This window comes from Pelodiscus sinensis, chromosome 25 (assembly GCF_052426305.1).
Source record: "Pelodiscus sinensis isolate ZL-2025 chromosome 25, ASM5242630v1, whole genome shotgun sequence".
NCBI lineage: Eukaryota > Metazoa > Chordata > Testudines > Trionychidae > Pelodiscus > Pelodiscus sinensis.
This window is the reverse complement of record NC_143076.1, coordinates 14,969,321-14,988,973: the sequence shown is the minus strand read 5'-3', so window position 1 is coordinate 14,988,973 and position 19,653 is coordinate 14,969,321. Positions and strand designations below refer to the sequence as shown.

General features: G+C 41.2%; 2 protein-coding genes across 3 annotated transcripts in view; both read left to right on the top strand.

Moving 5' to 3' along the window:
* The window catches only part of LOC102453028 (carotenoid-cleaving dioxygenase, mitochondrial), a 90,501-nt gene that overhangs the window by 37,018 nt on the left and 33,830 nt on the right, over positions 1-19,653 (top strand). The window lies entirely within an intron of this gene.
* On the top strand, positions 829-10,266 carry TEX12 (testis expressed 12). 2 transcript variants are annotated; one of them, XM_089773387.1, is made up of 5 exons: positions 829-916; positions 2,288-2,353; positions 3,526-3,637; positions 3,731-3,782; positions 4,516-10,266. In XM_089773387.1, the coding sequence occupies exons 2-5, from the start codon at positions 2,294-2,296 to the stop codon at positions 4,658-4,660; spliced, it is 369 nt and encodes a 122-aa protein (XP_089629513.1). In that variant the 5' UTR covers positions 829-916; positions 2,288-2,293; the 3' UTR covers positions 4,661-10,266. The 2 variants fall into 2 exon arrangements, with proteins under 2 accessions (XP_089629513.1, XP_089629512.1); XM_089773386.1 differs by lacking the exons at positions 829-916; positions 2,288-2,353 and adding an exon at positions 2,360-2,505.

The window sequence follows — 19,653 nt, the reverse complement described above, 5'->3', positions numbered from 1 at the left end:
TGTGGGGTGCAGATGTGTGTGGGAGGCTTGTGGGGTGCAGATTTGTGTGTGTGCTTGGGGGTGCAGATGTGTGTGTGTGCCTGGGGCTGCAGATGTGTGTGGGAGGTTTGTGGGGTGCAGATGTGTGTGTGTGCCTGGGGCTGCAGATGTGTGTGGGAGGTTTGTGGGGTGCAGATGTGTGTGTGTGCTTGGGGGTGCAGATGTGTGTGGGAGGTTTGTGGGGTGCCGGTTTGTGTGTGTGCCTGGGGGTGCAGATGTGTGTGGGAGGCTTGTGGGGTGCAGATGTGTGTGGGAGGCTTGTGGGGTGCAGATTTGTGTGTGTGCTTGGGGGTGCAGATGTGTGTGGGAGGCTTGTGGGGTGCAGATTTGTGTGTGTGCTTGGGGGTGCAGATGTGTGTGTGTGCCTGGGGCTGCAGATGTGTGTGGGAGGTTTGTGGGGTGCAGATGTGTGTGTGTGCTTGGGGGTGCAGATGTGTTGGGGTTGTGTATGGGGGGACTGTAGGTGTGCGGGGGGGGTGTCATTCCGTCCGGGGCTCTGTGCTAGCCCGCGCAATCCGGGTCGCCCCCCCGTAGCCGCACGGGCCGGGGCGCGTGCCCGCTGCCAGCGCTGCGGCACCTTCGTCCTTCCAGGGCCCAGCCCAGCGCACGCGACGGCGGCGGCTCTGCCAGGGCCCGGCTGCCCCCTGGCGGCGAGAGCGGGTCACTCCACCCCTGGCGAGGCCGGGCTCGCTCCCGCGCGCGGGGCGGGGGGAGGAGGGGACACATGTGTTCCAAGCACAGCCCTCGCGCGCGCGCTGACCGTTAACGGCCTGCCGCTGGGCGGAGCGCGCGTGCAGCTTGAGGGGGGGGAGGGGCAACTTAGCGGGAGGGGGCGGGGGCGCTGAAGAGGGAGGGCCCCTTTCCTAGTGCTGTGGGGGTAGGTCATAGGCGTGTCTGGGGGGCAGTGGGTGGGGGTGGTTATTGCATGCCAAGCCCTCCAGGCGCTGGGGATGGAAGTCACTGGGGTTTGCTGCCTATTGCATAGCATGCCCCCAGGGGATAGTGCTGGGGGGGCAGGGTGTATGTTTGGGGCGCTCTGTGTGGTGCATGGGGGTCCCTTGGGACTATCCACCAGGCTCTTCAGGCAGAGAGGCTGCAGGGGTGCAATGGGGTCGAAAGACTGTGTGGGGTGCTGGTAGGAATTTTTAGGATCTGGTGGGCACTGGTTTCCCTTGAGAGAGGGATAATCCCCTCAGAGATGGGGTGAGGTGGGGCGTTTGGACCCCCCCCCCCGTTCACACTGGTTGCTGCAAGGTAGAGGGTGGTTAGAAGGGGCTTGGCGTGAATAACGGGTCATTTGTAAAGCCAGGCATGGGTACAAAATGCGTATCTGCCTCTGTATCTGGAAAAAAGGAACCGCAGATAATCTGCATTGACATCTGTGGATGCGGATCCCCATGGATTTGCAAGGCTCTAGTCATCTGCCCCTTCCCAGTATATTTGTTCAAAGAGCTCACAGTTTCCTGGCACTAACTCAGGGGTGGGCAATAAGATGGCAGTGCAGGACACTGCTTCCCGCAGCTTCTATTGGCTGGGAACAGCAGTTTGCAGCCAACCGAAACTGCAAATGCTCATACCTGTGGAGGTGCAGATAAATACAGGGGCAGCCACCCGCCAGGGGCTAATCCTGGCAAACCACATCCAGTCTATAAACTGGTTATTTCTTGCCACTGCATTAACTTGCTCAGCCTCAGTGTCTGCTGGGTGAGTGCCGTTCCGTTTGACATAGAGGGAACAGGCTACAATGAGTGAAGCTGAAGATAGAACCCAGGAGTCCTGTCTGCTTCACCCATTGAAAACCACATTTCCAGATCACACTTTCAGAGCCAAGAATAGAGCCCAGGAATCCTGACTCTGGGCCCTGGCTCTCACCACAAAGTCAGGCTTCCTTAGACAGTAATGTTTTTCACTGATAGTTCCTGATTCTGGTACTAATAGCTCCATAGACAGAATTATTTTCATATGAGTGCAGTGACTATCTGATCTTGAGTATGGAACTGTTCTCAGAATGCCTGAACTATTGTACATAGCCTGGCACACAATTGTTGTGACAGATTGTTTCTTCAGTTCATGCTTAATGCAGTTGTGCTCCTCTTGCCACCCTTCAGTTGAGGCTTTAGCTTCAGCTTTCATAAAGTGAGAATCTATGGAGATTATATGTTGTCAACCTATTTTATAGTCTCTTATTTTTCAGTTAAACAAGATAAAATTATGTACTTATCAAATGTGATATTACATTTTTTGTCAGGTAACAATGACAAGTAATAAAATAAAATCTGATGAAAATAGAAGTAAGCGTAGAAAAGAGATGGAGGTGAGTTGTTTTCTCAGGCTTTGATTGGGGAGAGGAATGGACAGGGGAACCCTTCTAGGGATGAGGGGAGCTCAGTTGAAATGTGCATCCAGTCATTGCTCTCTTCACTGAAACTGCCATGGATAACTATTCAGTCCACCATATTATTCTATGTAAGCTACCAAAGAGTTGTATGATTTTCTTGAGTGCAATAGGAGATAACAGAATAAAGTTTTTGCTTTTCAAGACAAACAAAATGTAACTTACATATGGCTGCATTTCTCTGTAGGGCTTATCCTGATTGAAAGCAAAACATGAACTATCAAGGTGCATCTACACTGCACATGTAGGTCAAAATAAGATACACAATTTGAGCTACACAAATTGTGCACCTTATTTTGATCTAATTTTGACATAAACCGCTATTCCAAAATGTTCCTCAATCCTTGTGGAACGAGGGTTACAGTGACATCGGAATAGCAAGCCCATTGTTTTGAAATCTATCTCAAAATAACGGTCTGGTTCAAAAGACATAGAATAGCTAGAGGTATCCCGAAATAGCACCGCAGCCTAGACATACCCTTAAAGAAAATGGTTGTCTATTGAACCAGTCAAATATCTCAAGTCAGTGTTGAAAACAGACTTTAATTTCATCCATCCCCATAAATCATCTTGCTTTCCATATATAGGAATTGTCTGAATGGTTAGATCCTTTTTGTGTCTTTTCATTTCATTGAGTGTTAATGTAGCATCATTTTGCAGCACAGCTATGCAACATATGCCAGACTTGTCCCTGTTTGAGTTGTGGGAAAATCTGAGAAACTATCCCATATTGCCTTATCTGTTGGTGCTCAGAGCAGAAGATTATTGTTTTTTATATGGCACCATGTATTTTAGAGTGTCCTTTGGCAAGATACCGGGGAGACAGACTAGATGGTTTATGAGGTTTTATCTCTACAGCAAGACAAGACCTCATATTATAACTTGATGATCACATTACCTGTTCACATTCACAATACATTCACATGGGTAAGAACATAAGTTGCGTGTGAAGTCACCGTACTATAACCTTAATTTAAAATAAAATCCAAAATACAGTCCCCACATTTTTTTGATAAAAATTATTTTGCGAAGTTTCAAATTCCTAAGAACCTGCACTAGCATGCATTTTCCCCCATGTGTTTTGTTACTAGAATGAAGCTTCAGAAAGTCCGCAGCTGTCCTCTCTTGAAAGACCAGACTTGGCTCTTTCTGAAAGCTCACAGTCACTTTACAATCCCGAGGCACTGGAAAAGGTTTTAAATGGTGATGTATTAAAAATATTCAGATTACTCAGACATAAATGTTGACATGAACCAGACGATTCAAGCTTTTGAAATAAAATATTTGTATTAACAGATATAAACAAGGAAATTAATAACCTGTTGTCAAAATATGCCCACATTTTAAGGCAAGTCAGTTTTAAACTTTTTATACATTTTTATATACTTAAAATATAAGCATCATTCTGCTTATGGGATCATTCTTGTTTCTTATAATATTTTTAGTCTATCTACTTGTCAACCTTGAGAGTGGATTTGATGCAGTGTGGTTTGATGGACTAATGGTTTTAACTGCATGTGATGTAATTCTCCTCCTGATGCAACCTCATAGTTCTGGGTAGTGTTAGAATGTTGCCAGCTTTATCACAAAGCTTTCTTTTAAATCTTAGAACAAAATACAGAACCTACCTTTTGCCTACAAGCTTACACTGAAATATAAATATGCACAGTTTTTTAATTAAAAAATACAAAATAAGAAACTACCTCTGTAAGTAACATCAGGACAGGAAGACAGAAATATTTTAACATTTTTTTTAACTGATGGAAGGCACTTTCGTACTACAGCAAAGAGTGCTAATATAAGAACCTAGAATATGTAAAGGTGGGATATGGTGTGGTGAAGTTTGGTGGAGTGTCTGCAGTGTCAAGAAACTGTGGAAGAAAAAGATCATCCCTAAATCCTGAAATAACAAACTCCTGTATTATTCTATGAAATTAAAGAGGTAATTTAGTCATATATTCTGCTGACTGATAGTCAACAAATTTAAAAGCAAAGCATTGAAGCAATTCTAAATATTAGTAGTAGCTGAGAATGTTAATATTTTTTAAGTATTAATTTTAACATTAGTTTTTTTAATTAAGTGATAGAGCAGCAGTGGATGCTTCTTATGTACAAGAGCTTGATGGAATCTTGAAAGAAGCAAGGATCATAGAAAATCATTTGAAGCAGAAGAGAGAGAGTCTGAGGAACAGGTTCACAGTCATTGCAAACACTTTGCAAAGCTAAAATTGATTTTGTCTGGAAAATAAGTTGAATGTAGGGCACAGAGTGTTGGTTATGTATGGTGTTGTGTACTAGAACATAAATTGTATGAAAGATGCAGGGTGTCATACTCACATTAGTATCTTTCAGTTCAGGCAAATTTTTACATTTTTGGAAGCAGCATATTTTATTGAAATATAACAAAAAATCAAAACAAAGACAATAGATACTATTTAGTGCAGTGTTAATTAGTGATACAAGGCACTGATCTCTGTTATAAAACCCATGCCTTCAAGGGTTTTTTTTAAATCAACTGATAAGTTTATCATCTTTGATGACTTGCTCACCCACTGATTACACAGAGCCTTGGGTTTCCTTCCCTTGAGCATTCTGAAAAGATGGGAAGAACAAAATAAAGGGATCTTTGAGTTAGTAGATTTCAAGGGTTTGGATCTATCACAGAAGAACAGAAGTGGGCAGGACTTTGATACTAAAATCTAGGATTTTATCAAACATTGTCATGACTAAACTTTTCTCCCAGAACGTATGTGACATCCTTTAACAAACTTCGCTAACAGTATACATGAAAATAGTCTTTAAATTGTTTTTTCACTTACTGATTTCTGTTATTGTTTGTTTCTATATGGTGGATTTAATTCTACAAACAATTCTTACAAGAATAAGTATTGTTTGAGGTCTTAGAATATATAGAAAGGAAGGAAGCTTGGGAATGAGGGAGCTAAAAGGATCTTATTCTGGAAGGGTGCAAAATACCTTTTCACAATGTTTATTTGAAAATACACTTTAGCTCTTCTGTTGATTTTAAATGAATTAAAGGGCAAGATTTACAATGCTTTGGGTCACATGGTCAAATCCCCATGTAATATGTTGAAAATTAACCCCATACTATGTCAGTATTGTGTGGCATATATACAGTTTACTTAATACTTGAATAGTATTTGGACAGTTTTTCTGCACTATCTGTTGACTGAGTTCAAACAATAAAATGTACAAGGCATCAACTGTGCTAAGCTAATGTAAGAAAAAGAACCACTAGAAAGTCCTGTAGGTTGGTGCCTAAATAGCTTTGAAAATCTGAGCCCTGGTCTACTTCTTACTGTGTATCCATTTTATAAGAATATTACATTAGCTTAACAATTTTATGTTATCTTTTAAAATACATTATTACATTGCTCTTAATGGGTACTGTAAAAGGTTAATTTAGGAGAATGGGAGAGATGTATAAAACAACTAGAGTTTGTAGAATGCCATGGTAGCTGCAGTTTAAAACCTTCATGAACTTAATTTTACACATGACATCACTGTTAATATTTAATGTTCACTATTCTGGATTGTATGTTTGTCTTGTCATACCTTCCACATTAATTTAGACAAAATCAAAATGTGAAGACGGAAGATATTCTCCACCTTGATTTACAAATAATACTAATTAATATAATATTTTTGTTTACTACTCTAAAATGTTTATCTTAGACTAAGAATTTGGCTCTCTTTAAAAAAGGGAAATTGCAAAATTATGGTTAATCATAGTTTCACAAAACTCCATCCAAAATGTTTCCTTGGACAGGTCAGCACTCTTGTTACTGAATTTAGAAACCTAAATCCTTATTTAAGCACCTAAATAAATGTAACCCGACTTCCATTGGTGCCAAGAATTCAGTGTCCATTAAAGTCAAGGGGAGTTAGTCACAGGTGCTCACATCTGTGGTAATCAGGCCATTTATTTAGATGCCTGACTATGGATTTAGATGTTCTCAGGCATGCCAGTTGAAAATTTTGGCTGAAACATTTATAGTATCAGTAAAAATTAGAGCTCATGAAAGACCCATTGGAACACATTGTTAAAATTCTTTGCCAGTAACATTATTTTTACAGAGCACTGTCCAATACCATTACGTCTGCAATGCTTTGCAAAATTTAAAGATGTTATGAAATCTATTTGATATGAGTATAATTTGTAGATATAAGTGCATGTCTTTCAAGTATGATTGCACAGTCAGGCTCTAAGGTGCAATTAAATGCAAGGTATTCATTTCTGAAGAATCATCATTAGTTTTGTGTAGTCATGTCTCATGTAACTTGTTCTTTTTGCATCTGAGCTGTTTCATGTAAAATATCATTCATAACCTATGTCACCCAAGTTATAAGAGTCTGCAAATGTTACATGTTAGGACTTTGTTCTAGTGACTGTGCTTTGTAGTCCAAAAACATATTGAAGATAAAATCATTTGTCATGTCCATAGTTATGCTTCATAGTTAAGTGGATTGCCAAAAACAATAAAAAAATCTTATGATACGTTTTGTTTTTTTTTAAAGTGCAGACACGAAGTTTGCCTGATTTTGAAATAGTCACCTATGTGCATTTCTGCAGTGCTTATCACCATATTATTTGGGTAGCAAATAAACAGAAATAAAGATCGATTCAGTTCCTCCAAAGAAGACCAAAGCAGGCATCTCATCCTTATGTACATTTAGGCAACTACCTAAAGAAATATTATCAACTTGATTTTTTAAAAATGAATTTTGTAAAGGTTCAGCTTCTGATAAAATGTTATTTAAAATAGTATGTCCTGAATCTTTAGAACATTTCATTCAAGAAAAACGTTTCTCCTTCCTTTGATGGTTTGGAATGCCTGGGATGTCAGCTGAGATGCTTAAGATACCACTGAGACTGTACTTTGCTGAAGGAGGCTTGAGAGCCTGGCTAAGCAAGACCAGGTAAAAGGGGGCCCAGGTTAACTGAGAGGCAAAGGCAGAGACACAGATGAGTTCTGGGAGGACTCAATTTAAGGGACACCCACAGGAAGGCCAAGTCTTTTCACATAGTCCATTGTTCTAGCTGATGAGCCCTACCTTGCTTTTACCTTGAAGTGTCATCTGTAAAGCAGCAATATGAAATTCAGATACACAGATCAATATTCCTAACTTCAGATTCAAAAATGATAAATGCATACAAATGGAATTATCATATTAATCAAATCATAATCTTTCTAATTATACCTTACATGAGCCATCCTACATAAAGCATATCTCAATTATGTTATATTCATATCATAAGCATGTTTTCATAAAGCATATGAATGCCATGCCACATTTATCTATTGATTTTATAAGTCATGTCATCTGTGTAAAAACTGATTGACTAGCTAACTTCATGTTTCAATTTTTCTTAGTTGAAAAAAGAATCTGCAGTAACAACCTTATTAGCTAAAAGTATCAGAGTGCTCTTTCTGTGTGCCTGTTGGCTGCCTGTTAGTGTTCTGCACTGCTCCTATAGGGTAGGTCTAAACTACAGAGAAGATCAAAGCTGCTGCTGTCAATCTTTCAGGATTTGAATTAGCAGGTCTAGTGAATTTGCAGCCACCATGCCACCGCAGAGAGTCTATCAAGAGTTTTTTCTATTCCGTAATGTCCCTGTGCATGAGATAGGGATAATAACTCTTGCCTAAGTACTGTGGGCATAATTAAAACTGGAATTTCTTCGTCACTCAATGATTCTGTCTGTTTCTGTGCCATGATTATTCCTATATGGTGCTTAAAGATTCTATAATTCTTAAATTTCTCTTGCTGCGCCAGTTTCATGATTTCTTGATCTGAAGTTTGTAATTTTAGAATGTCCATCATTTCCTTATCACCTGTTGGTTCAACTGAGTTAATCACTTCAGAGGCTACTCTCCATGATTGATTCGGGGGTAATGTTGCTGCCTTTTTTGCTAGTTGATCTGCACGGTTATTGAAATTAGAAATTTCCTCTTGATTTTTCTGGTGTGCTCTCAATTTAAACAGGTAAGTTTTTCCTTTCCGCGACTTTGCCAAGTTCCATGCATGGTTTAATAAGTTGGCATGTGCTACCGGTTTATTATTGGTTGTGCACATTCTGCGTTCCCTCCACACCAGCATCCAATCAATAAGCGGTCTGAGTACCCAGTCAGAGTCCATGCAAATAGTGATTTTTTGTTCCGAAGGGCTGTTTTCAAGAGCTAAGATCACTGAGAGGATTTCCACAGCTTGTGCAGATGTGACCAAAATAGTCTTTAGTATTTCAGTTTCCGAGGCCACATGTAATGCTGCTGCCCCCACGGATAACTGTCCATTATACCTAAAGCAGCTTCCGTCCACCACCCATATATTATTAGGAGTATAGTCTTTGCTCAACTCATATTTATCCACTAAAAAAAATGGTGATGTTTCTGTAGGAATCTTGATGTCAGGGATTGGACATTCATGACTGTTAAGTTCGGTAGGTGAAACAGGATGACAGAGTAGAGCTGGAGCCATATTATAGGTCTTGGAAGGTTCAATTTTAACTCGGTGATTCATTAAAGCTAAAGTCCATTGGGCTATTCTAGGGTGGCTTACCTGCCCATTATTTGCTCGACCAGATATTATGTATCGTACGGGAGTATGACAAGTTCTTAATATGACAGGTGCCATTCCCACAATGTATTCCCAATGTTGTAAGGCCCAGACAAGCGCCAATACCTCTTTTTCGCAGCTACTATACTGCTGTTCCACATCTGATAGGGTTCAAGATCCATAAGCAACTGGCTTGATGGAGGTTCCTTTCATTTGTAACAATACTGAACCAATGGCTTCTTTTCCTGTCAATAATTGAAGGCTAAATTCCTTATTAGGGTCTGGATAGGCCAGAGCAGGTACTTGCATTACGGCAGTTTTTAGTTGTACGAATGCTTCCTATTCTTGATTACCCCATTGCCATGGTTGGGTTTTCTTCAACAATTTATACAAAGGTTTGGCTTTTAATCCGAAGTTTTCAATAAAGTCTCTGCTGAATCCCAACAGTCCTAGGAACATTCTTAATGTGTGGACATCCACAGGGGCAGGTAAACTTGATATCATTTTCACTTGATCTTGATTTGGTTTTCTGCCTTCCTGTCCCAATTTCACTCCTAAATAAGTGAACTTTTTCTGTATAAGTTGAGCTTTCAATGTATTTATCAAAAATCCTGCCTGCTTCAGTGTCTTTAATACCTCATCCAGAACCTTCAAATTGGTTTCTCGATCTTCCGTAGCTATCAAGATGTCATCTACGTAACTCACCATGTGTTGGGCATATTTCATATCTTTCCATAGATTGGATGCAATTTGATGGCATATTGTTGGTGCATTATGAAATTGCTGAGGTACTCATGTAAAAATAAATTGTTGATTTTGATAAGTGAACGTGAATTTGTACCATGATTCCAGATTTAATGGAATTGAGAAAAATGCATTGGGTATATCAAGGACTGTGAACCACCGAGCTCCACTAGCGATTTGTGCCATAATTTCTGGGATAATTTCTGGAGCCATCTTGGGTTTTACCTTATTTAATTCTCTAAAGTCCACAGTCAGACTCCATGATTTCTCATCTGCCTTTTTTACTGGCCATATGGGAGAATTGCATGGGCTGGTGCATTTGACGATGACTCATTGGGACAACAACGCTTGTATAGTGTCCTCTATTCTTTTCTCTGCTTCCGTGGGGAATCTGTATTGTTTAATTAGCTTTGCTTCTGGTCCTTGTACTGAAATGGATTGTTGTACCTTTCCACAGCTAAGTTTGTGTTGTGCAAAAATTTCTAGATGTTTATTTACTATTTCTTGAATTTCAGGTTCCCATTCAGGCGTGGTGATTTCTTGACACACCTTTACTGCTCCCAAACGGTGGGATGAAGATATCAAAGTCACAACTTCTTCTATGTTATTAGTCTTATAGATACACTTATTTGGCAGATCAATCACCAGTCCACATTTCCTAATTATATCTATACCAATAATTCCAGTATTATCGAGTTCTTGTAGACCCATAGTATTGGTTATTCACAAAGATCCTATTCGGCATTGTACATCCTTAATAAATGGTGTTACAGATGATTTACCATTGTACGATTGAAGAGTCTTAAGGTGATCAATAGTTACAGCTTTGATTGATGGTACTTGTTTGGTGCAAATCAGGCTAATGAATGCTCCAATGTCCACAAGTGCCCGTTGTTGGATGGTACCGAACTCCCCATAATATTCCATTTCTATAATTAGTCTTCCATATAAATCAAAAGATAATGTTGTTATTATATCCATAGCTGGGGGTTGGGAAGTTCGGCCTCTTCACTTCATATCATGGTGGTTCTCACAGTCTGATTAAAAATGGCGATGGGTCCCACGGTCTGATTCAAAATGCTGGTGGTCTTGCTCCTCCGGTACGGAACCAATATGGCGACGCTCTTGAGACCTGGAAGAATGTTCACAAGATGGCGGCTCTCTACAAAATGGTGGTGCTAGTTCACTGATCATTGCTGGTTTTCCTTCCCAATACACCAGTTCTTTAAAAATTGAGTCTATGTTCATGATTTTAATTTTTTCCCAAGGTAGGTATTTAGATAACCTTTGAGATAAGACCTTTCTGGTGGCAAAAACATCTTCTCTTTTGCCCACCAAAGTCCTAGGCTGAAAACCAGGCTTGTTTTTCCCTTTGCCCTTTTGATCACTTTTAGGTGGCATTGCAGCTTTCTGACTACCATCACTTACAGCAGATATCTTTTACGGGTGCTGTTTAAATCCTGCATTGGCTAACTGCTGCAGCTCAAAGACTTCTCACAGCTTTTCCTCCATTACATGATAGGAGACGCCACATAATCAAAACCCCCTAATTCCAGTTTAAGAGCTGGCAGCAAGCCTTGATAACATATTTTCCTAAATTGGCGAGTGTCACAATCTAATCTAGCATCCCTCTGAACTCCCAGTCCTGCCAGCCAGTATAATAACTTTTTTCTCATCATACACTGATCAGGCTTCTCACCTTCCCCTTGTTGATTTACATACAGCATACCTAATATATCTTCGTGAGGAAAATACAAATTATATACAGATCTATATAATACAATTTGTTCTATATTAGAATTATTAACAACCTGGTAGGGTAAGGCAAGAAAATCCTCCACTGGCATGCACTCCTTCAACAACATAACCATGACCTCAGGAGCCAGATTTGGAGTAACACAAAAAGTCGAGCCAACCAGTTGAGCACCTTTTCTCTATTGCAAGGCCCCATATTTTTGCCTAGGGCTCTTGTTTGCTCGGGGCTGAGCACCTTTTGTTCCTGCTTGATTACAGGCTGTGGTTGCCCTGGATATTGTACTACTGTGGTAGTTATGGGCAGGGATGGCCCTAGATTAGCTGCCAGCATCTGGCGCCCTAGGTGAACCATGCAATTGGCGCCCCCCGCCTCCAAACCCCTCAACGATATTGTGCTACCATTTGGCGCCCTATTTAACTTGGTGCCCTAGGCGATCTCCTAGTTCGCCTATATGGACAGGCCGCCCCTGGGTGCCATCCATTCAGATCTCTCTACCTCTCCTTCATACGAAGGGGGCTCAGATGGAACACACTCATGACTCTCAGGACCTTCCCCAACCAGTTGGTTTTATCAAATTGGGGTGGGATAGCTGCCACCACTCCCTTTGCCTGCTGCTGCAGCTTAGTAATATCCCTCTGGCATTGAGTGTGATCTCCCACAGCCCTGATATTATTTGCTTCTTAAGAAGCTGCTGGACTGCGGCCTGTGAGTCATTTAACTGGGCATTTTGCTCAAGGATAGCCTCCTCCACCTGGTCATTTCTGAGGCTCAGTTCTGAAACCTTTGCCTCTAACTGGGATATTTTTACATTCAGGCCTTGTATTAAGGTTCCCCTGGATTCTATATCCAAAACCTTTTGTTTTAGCTGACCTTCTAAGGTGGTTACCTGCTCAGCGGCTTTCTCATGAAGGATTCTCAGTGATTTTAGCTGAGAGGCCAGTTCTCGGCTCACTATGGCCAACTCGTAGAGCAAAGCTCTCTTCTTGTGTTTTTTATTGGGGTTGGGTTTGGCCTCATTATACTTCTCCCAAAGATCTCCAAATTTCACGAACGAATCCTCTCCCTTTAATGACTCTTAAATGGTTAGCAGGTTTAAAACTAATAAAAGAAGGTTCTTCTTCACACAGCATGTAGTCAACCTGTGGAACTCCTTGCCAGAGGAGGCTCTGAAGGCTAGGACTATAACAGAGTTTAAAGAGAAGCTAGATAATTTCATGGAGGTTAGGTCCATAAAAGGCTATTAGCCAGGGGATAGAAATGGTGTCCCTGGCCTCTGTTTGTCAGAGGCTGGAGAAGGATGGCAGGAGACAAATCGCTTGATCAGTGTCTCTGGTTCACCCTCTCTGGGGCACCTGATGCTGGCCACTGTCGGCAGACAGGCTACTGGGCTAAATGGACCTTTGGTCTGACCCAGTATGGCCATTCTTATGTTCTTATGTTATGTTCTTATGTTCTCTTCAACCCAAGGATTGGAACCTTTACCAAATAAATTGACCGCAAACTCAAGAGTGTTTTTATTATGCTTACGTCTCCAGCCTTAGCTGTCAAACAGCTGGGGTGTAGTCATCCTAACGGTAATGGATTGCTTACCCACTCTGGGCTAAAATAAAACTGAGAGACCAGGTAACTGACTAGGCCTGCATGGCAAAGCCTGTCAGTGGTCCTCACTGCAAAATTCAACCTCAAAATTGAAAGGATGGGCAGTTCAGAACACAGTGCGGGGCCACAGAAAAACTGCGGAGGGGTTTAAAATTGTCACGGCAATGGCCAGGTCACCCTGGAAGTAGGCAACTGCCTGCTTACCGCACTGATCGAACCAGGTAGAAGGGCAGATATGCCCAGCCAGCAGAGTCAGGAACATAGAAGGCCTGCACTGGAGGGGAGCGTCCTCACACTTTACCGGGCAGCAGTCACGCTTCCGGATTTGCAGCAGGGGAAGATAGGGCCCTGGAGGAAATTCCCTCCCTGAGTCAATGGACCGCACTGCTAAACGTTCCTGTTTGTGCTATGGCTCCACTCATAAAAGTCTGAGTGGGCTTCCTAGAATCTGAGAAGGGTCAAATAAACCCTCACCAAGTCCTGCCGCGGTCACCAATCTGTTACCCCAGAGACTCGGGTAAGCAAATGTTCTGTGGACTGACTAAGTTAAATTGTCTCTGCACAGAAGCCAGATCCGGCCTGGTGTTCACATATCTATCACCGGTGGGGTGAAATCCAACACTAAACAAAATGGAGGTCTGTGTTACTTCCTCATGCACAAGGAGGTGCGGTGCCAGATGCAGGGCTCTGGCCTGTAGGTGCTTACATAGAAGGCTCCAAACAGGGAACCTGCCTGATGAGGCAGGCCATGTTTGGGCCATATCTTGCCTGCCCTGATATAAATAGTAGTGTTCATAGCACAGTAATTTCCTTGCTGATTATTTTAGTTCCCCTTCTTTGATATTCCAAAATATCATTTTGCTGTTTTTCTTATCTTGTCCACACTGATGGTGATATTTCTTTACTAATTACCTCTCTCAAATATCTCAACATTTATTGGGGGGAGGAAACAAACAAAACTGTTCTTATAATTTACAATGAATCTAAAAGCCGTTCCCACATTGTCACTGGCGAATGAACTACCTATATACTCCAGCTGGCACCTTTCCCACCACAATCCGCTTTCCAGTTTTACTGAGGGAGGTTTGAACTGAAAATTAATTGGCTTTAATGCTGCCAGATCTGATCAGCAAAGCTCAACTGGCAATTAGTTTTCTTTTAAGCTTCTCTCCTACTGTTTAAGCTGTACTGCCTTAGTAAGTGTTTTTTTAAATTAAAGTATAAAATCTCAGATCCATAAGGGCATGTTTACACAGCAGGGCTGAAGCTGAAACAAGCTACGCAACTTGAGCTACATCAAATGTGTAGCATAAGTTGAAATAGCTTATTTTGTCTTTTGGCACTGTCTACACAGCAGAAATTCGGAGAAAGAGCACTCTTCCTCCAACTTCCCTTATTCCTCATAAAATGAGGGTTACAGAAGTTGGAGTAAGAAGTCCTCCAGCTCAACATTATTTTGACATTATGTCGAAATAATGGCTTGCTGTGTAGACGTGGACTATGTTATTTCAGAATGTCACTTATTCTAAAATAACACCGCTGTGTAGACGTATCCTTATAGAATGTAAATGTACTTTAAAATAGCCCTCATCTGAAGAAGTGGGCTGTGCCTATGAAAGCTCACTATACCATCTACATGTTTTGTCTTTAAAGTACTACTAAACTATTTGTTGTTTTTTAAGTTTTTAAAATAGCAAATATGTCTGGTGCAAAATATTAATCCTACTGAAGAAAAGTTGCCTTCAATAGATGCCTAGATTTCATCCCTGCACGTTTAAGCTTTCTTTTTGACAGTGAGACTACATCTAGACTGGCATGATTTTCCTCAAATGTTCAAAGTAGGAATAAGAGCCTCCGGAAAAGGGCACTTTTTCCGGAGGATCGGGGCCAGTGTAGACGCTCTTTTCCGGCTTTTTTAAAAGCCGGAAAAAAGCGGCGGACATTTTTATTTAAATGCCGCGGGGGATATTTAAATCCCCCGCGGATTTCCCTACTACGATAGGTGAAATTAACATGCCCCTTCCGGAAAAGGGGCCAGTGTAGACGTAGCCCCTGAGTATAAAGAGGCAGAAAAGAAGGGATGTAGTCACATCTTCTTCTTATTCTGTAGCATTTTCATTATAGGAGGTTTGCAACCATTGTAACCCATTCTGTGCAGTCCTGTGCTAATCCTTTTGTAAATGAATAATCCTTTTGATCTACCCAGGATACCACAATATTCATCCAAAAATCTTTTTTTGCATCATGTTCTTCTGTCATTAACTTTCCCTGCCGGTGCCTGTGAACATGCATCACCTACTGAACTTCTTAAAATGTAAATTGAACATTTCTTTTCATAATTTAAGTAATGTTTGCTGAGTTCCAATACTTTTTCATTGATTATGTAGTCTATCCATAATGTTCTCAGAATTATTTCATAAGATCATAATTCTAAGGCTTATAGTTTCTTAATTACTGATTTTTGCAATATCCATATTTCATAGCCATAATTTAATAAAGACCAAATGTAGATTTTAAGAGTTAGAATTTAGAGTCTCCAAATTTATGGCTCTTTTGATCAGATGTTTATTCCACCAGAATATCTTTTGCTCTTACTTTTCTGGTTCTGGCTTTGGTATCTAATCAACCAACTTTTATAATGATGCTTGCTAAGTAGTGATAATTTCTCAGTTGTTATAGAGCTGTCTTGTTAATGGGAATCTTGAATGTTTTCCCAGAATCCTTCCTTTAACTATCTGACTATATGTTCAGGATTCTGTTTTCCCAACAACAGGGGCTATGTCTAAACTACACCTTTTTTTCTGAAAAAGGTACGCAAAATGTGCTCCGCATTTTGTGTCCCTGTTTCCACCTTTTTTTTTTTTTTTTTTTTTTTTCCAGAAGAGGCTTTTCCAAAATGTGGCACATGTATACTGGGTCAAATTTCAGAAAAACTCCTTCTTTCGGAAGTTCCCTTTAACATGGAATGTTCCTGTGGAATGAAGAGGACAGGGCTTCTGAAAGAGTGCGTCTGCTCTTCTGCAAAAAAAAAGCAGAAGAGCAAACGCGTTCCCTGGACTCAGTGGAGTTTTTTCAGGATACCTCTGGTATCCCCAAACCCCCCTGCAATCTAGATGTACCCTAGGTGTGTAAGGTATTGGCTTTTCACAACCCAGGCCAGACACCACTGCTACACCCTTTTTCATACAGTTTTATTTTCCTTTTAGGTTTTATTTATGATAGTGCGTCCTGTGCACTGTGGACAAACCAGCACCTTACAAGATGTGGTAACACAAACAACTAAAGTAATGCAGGGAGCTGTACATGTGTGTCTTGAAAGATTACAAGTTGGATTTTGCATACTTACAAATGGAAACTGAAAACTACATTTAGATATGGATTTCTGTGCATATATGGATTGCAACAATATATGTTCACTCTGTAGGCTAGAGCAAAATATTTTTTGTCTGCATGTTACATAAGAAAATAAGAACCATCATGCTACAGCAGACTAAAGGCCCGTCTATCCCAGTATCCTTTCTTCCAGCAGTGGCCAATGCCAGCGCCCCAGAGAGAATGAACAGAACAGGTGTGATTCACTCTTTGTTGCCCATTCAAAGCCTCAGGAATCCAAACATCTTTATCCAAACAAGCAACTGTAGGAGAATAAGGGTGGAAGGAAGGGAATATTACAGATGTAGATATACAGTAAAACCTTTGTTGTCTGGCACTATGTTAACCAGCATTGCCCCCAGCCACAATATTGTCACATCTTCAGGCGCACAGACCTGGCTTGGTTTACCATGATTGGTTTAACAATTTTTTATTTAAGAAGTTCTAATCATCTTTAACTCAAAAGAGAAATGTGAGACAAACTGTCTCACACTACAAAACTACCAATATTAAAAACTCTAGTTTTACTATTATTGTCCGTTGATTTTTCCTAGGTTGATGGGACCCTCAGATAAGCAAAATTTTTAGATAACTGCAATGCTCTAATCCCCAAGCATGCTGGATAACACAGGTATTACTGTAGTGGGATAGATATAATGAGACCTCATAGTCTTCACTCACTTTTTCAATGTGTCACACCTTTTAGCTTCTAAAAATTCGGAGAAGTTAGTATCCAAATGTTCAAACATTCAGAACTAGTAATGTATATAATGGGATAATTCTCACTTCATTGTGTAGTGAAGATGCAGCACAATTTTAGAAGCACATACTTTATATCATATTTATGGAGTATATGATAACATGATATAGAAGTTTTACTGTGACAAGAATTTAGGATGACCACATTACTGACAATGGCAACCACAAATGAGTTGTGTAGCTCATTCAAAACATCCTCAGAAAATTTTTTCATATTTCAACATCATATATTCTGTATAGGCCTATACTTCACATGAAGAAAAACTACTTCAGAACAAAAATATTGAAAAGTATCTCTTGTATCTGTCCATTTGTATCTGTCCGGGAGCTCCGGTTCCACTGGTGCTCGACTACCTGCTTGGATTACGGTAGACGGGCCTATCCGCCTCATCTATTAAAGTACACTTGGCTTCCCTTTCTGCCTTCCACCCTGGTTGGGGGTCTAGTTCCCTATTTACTAATCCGATAGTCAAGAGATTTGTGAAGGGCCTAGACAAAGTGTGCCCTCATGTGAAGCCACCCATTCCCCAGCAGGACCTCAATCTAATGCTCACAAAATTGATGTCACCCCCATTTGAGCCCTTAGCGACCTGCTCCTTAAAGCACTTGTCCCTGAAGGTAGCTTTTTTAGTGGCCATAACTTCAGCACGCCGGGTCTCCGAGCTTCGTGCCTTGACTATAGAGCCACCTTACTTGGTGTTTTCGGCGGATAATGTTAGACTCCGCCCACACCCGGCTTTCCTCCCCAAGGTGGTTTCACCTTTCCATATATCACAGGAAATTTTCTTACCTGTTTTCTTTCTGAAACCACACCACTCCCGTAAGGAACAGGTGTTGCATTCTTTAGATGCCAAGCGTGCCTTGGCTTTTTACATAAATAGAACAAAACTTTTCTGTAATTCAACCCAGCTGTTTATTGTATGCGCAGACAAAATGAAAGGCCTTCCTATTTCGACCCAAAGGTTATCCACCTGGGTTGCCTCATGTATCACAGAGTGTTATAAGCTGGCCCACAGGGAGCCACCCCAGGTTAGGGCGCACTCCACTAGAGCTCATGTGTCTTCCATAGCTTTTGGGGCGCATGTCCCCATTGTAGAAATCTGTAGAGCAGCCACGTAGTCATCTGTCCACACGTTTACAGCACACTACGCACTTTCCCAGCAGGCCAGAAATGATGCCGTGTTCAGTGCTGCTGTTCTTAGTTCTGTACTGTAAAAATTTAAGTCACAGAGGGTTTTTTTATGTTCTCTACCATCTCTGTTAATAAACTATATGGTGGTTGATTTAATCTCTCTTTGCGGTTTTAGAGGCATACTCCGACCCCACCTCCGTAGGGGTTTTTCTGCTTGTGAGTCACCTCACTCGAATGAACAGGAGCAACCACTTGAAAAGAAGAGAATGGTTACTTACCTGTAACTGTTGTTCTTTGAGATGTGTTGCTCCTGTCCATTCAATTCCCCCCTACCTCCCCTTCGTTGGAGTGTCCGGCTAGAAGGAACTGAGGAGGGGGAGTGCTGGCAGGGGTACTTATGTGCTGCTATGGCGGTGCCACTCCAGGGCGTGACCTGCTGGCGCTATGGGTACTACTAGGGGGAAAACTCTCCGCAGAACTGTGCACGTGGCGTGCACACACCTCACTCGAATGGACAGGAGCAACACATCTCGAAAAACAACAGTTACAGGTAAGTAACCGTTCTCTTCTCTAATCTGGCACCGTCAGGACCTGACCGATTCCGAACAAGAGAATTTTCCAGACCACGGAATTGTCTAACAGCGTTACCAACACTTCCACTGCTTACTGGCTTGTTAGAGGACATTTAGGGGTAAATTAGAGCTAAATAACAGCACAGAACACTTAGGCTATGTCTAAATAGCAGCGTTATTTCAGAATAATTGATGTTATTCCAAAATAACATAGTCTGCATCTACACACAACCAGTTATTTCGACATAATGTCGAAATAACGTTGAGCTGGAGGACTGCTTACTCCAACTCCTGCAACCCTCATTGTATGAGGAGTAAAGGAAGTTGGGGAAGAGTGCTCTATCTTGAAATAACAGGTGTGAAGACAATGCCAATGTGGCTCAAGTTGCATAACTTATTTGAGGTTAGCCCTGGTGTGTAGACGTGCCCTCAGAGATAAGACTGGTGACTGTAAACAAACTTTATGGGACTTCAGGAAACTTAGCCACACACATGGACATCCAGCTAACTAAAATTGTTCTGGATGATGGCTGTTTCTGGACCAAAGAGTTCTGGACTAGAGAGGTTCATCCTTTACTGCAACCTAACTTACATAGTAGATAACTCCATATTTCAATTTGCTAATATAAAATAGGAATAGCATGATATGTGGATGTTTTGAGGTTTGGCTCGTGTTTGAAAAACATTTTAAGAAATGGCTAAAAAG

What these genes read in the sequence shown, in the direction of transcription:
- TEX12 (XM_089773386.1), top strand. Translation starts at nt 2,434, where the DNA reads ATGTGCATCCAGTCATTGCTCTCTTCACTGAAACTGCCATGGATAACT. An exon ending in ACTGGAAAAGGTTTTAAATG is followed by an intron (nt 3,638 to 3,730) that starts GTGATGTATTAA and finishes TTGTATTAACAG; the next exon opens with ATATAAACAAGGAAATTAAT. An exon ending in AAATATGCCCACATTTTAAG is followed by an intron (nt 3,783 to 4,515) that starts GCAAGTCAGTTT and finishes TTTTTAATTAAG; the next exon opens with TGATAGAGCAGCAGTGGATG.